This window comes from Phytophthora infestans, genomic scaffold (genome assembly GCF_000142945.1).
Source record: "Phytophthora infestans T30-4 supercont1.2009 genomic scaffold, whole genome shotgun sequence".
Taxonomy (NCBI): Eukaryota; Oomycota; class Peronosporomycetes; order Peronosporales; family Peronosporaceae; genus Phytophthora; species Phytophthora infestans.
Genome location: NW_003306655.1, coordinates 2450 through 3378, shown reverse-complemented (window position 1 = coordinate 3378; position 929 = coordinate 2450). Strand labels below are relative to the sequence as shown.

Sequence of the window (929 nt, the reverse complement as noted above, 5' to 3'; positions counted from 1 at the left end):
CATTGCGCCGAGTTTGCGGATGCCGGCTAAGGCTAAGCGCATAAAGGCTGCCCGAAAATAAAACGATCCCGGCCGTCATCAGCCCGCCGGCCCAAGAAATCAGCAGACCATGCTCCAGCTGGCTGCCAAGTGTTCCCAAGAACAGCAGACCCAGTCCATGAGCTATTTGGTATTGCATTGCTTTCTCCAAATTGATCCCAAAACTTTTCGCCAACTCCTTCACGTCGCTGTAAGGGGCCTCTCTCTTCGAAATCGGCTACTGTGGAATGGCCTGTCCTCAGTAGCCGTTGGTTACCCTCGAGAGCATCACTGGAAGCGAGGAATATAGCTGCGATTTCAGCAATGAAGTAAGAAAAACGCATGAAGTAGCTGAATCGATTGAAAGGCTGGGAGGTTGGGAGCAAATTGAGCACTGAGAGTAAAGTACTGTTCCTACAATCTTTCATTCGTTACTGTATTGCTGATGATTGCGGTACACAATCCCTTTTCAACGTCGGCAACACGATTAGTACCATTTATTCAAGCTATTAAAAATGGTAAAACTAATCGAATTAATGTTTTCCAAAAATTAGACTGTTAATTCTGGTTTTGGATAATCTCAGTTAATAATACGAGATCAGTCTCAGACAAATACGAGTGCTACCATTTGTCCGACACAGACATTGAACAAGGCGGGCCTGTTAAGCCAGTTTAAGCAGATACGAAGGTACAAAAATATCGTCCCATGTAAAACGTCGGCAAGTAACGCTCAGTTCAACAGCTGTATTTTGGTTTGAATAGCCTGAATGTATTATTAAAGGAGCTGGATAAAGGCACCAAACAGGGCTAGGGTGTAAAAGGAGGGGTGGTACAGCCTCTCAGCAGGGAATGGCAAATACAATTTGCAATTGTATTGTATGTGGTAACCTCTCCGTAATATGTATGGCAAT

At 44.6% G+C, this 929-nt stretch overlaps 1 protein-coding gene across 1 annotated transcript; it reads right to left on the bottom strand.

The window, feature by feature from the left end:
• Positions 1 to 32: 32 nt before the first annotated feature.
• On the bottom strand, positions 33 to 362 carry PITG_22256 (secreted RxLR effector peptide protein, putative; the record flags this gene model as incomplete). Its single annotated transcript, XM_002909864.2, has 1 exon — positions 33 to 362. One exon carries the CDS (start codon positions 360 to 362, stop codon positions 33 to 35), a length of 330 nt encoding a protein of 109 aa, XP_002909910.1.
• Between the last annotated feature and the right edge of the window lie 567 nt (positions 363 to 929).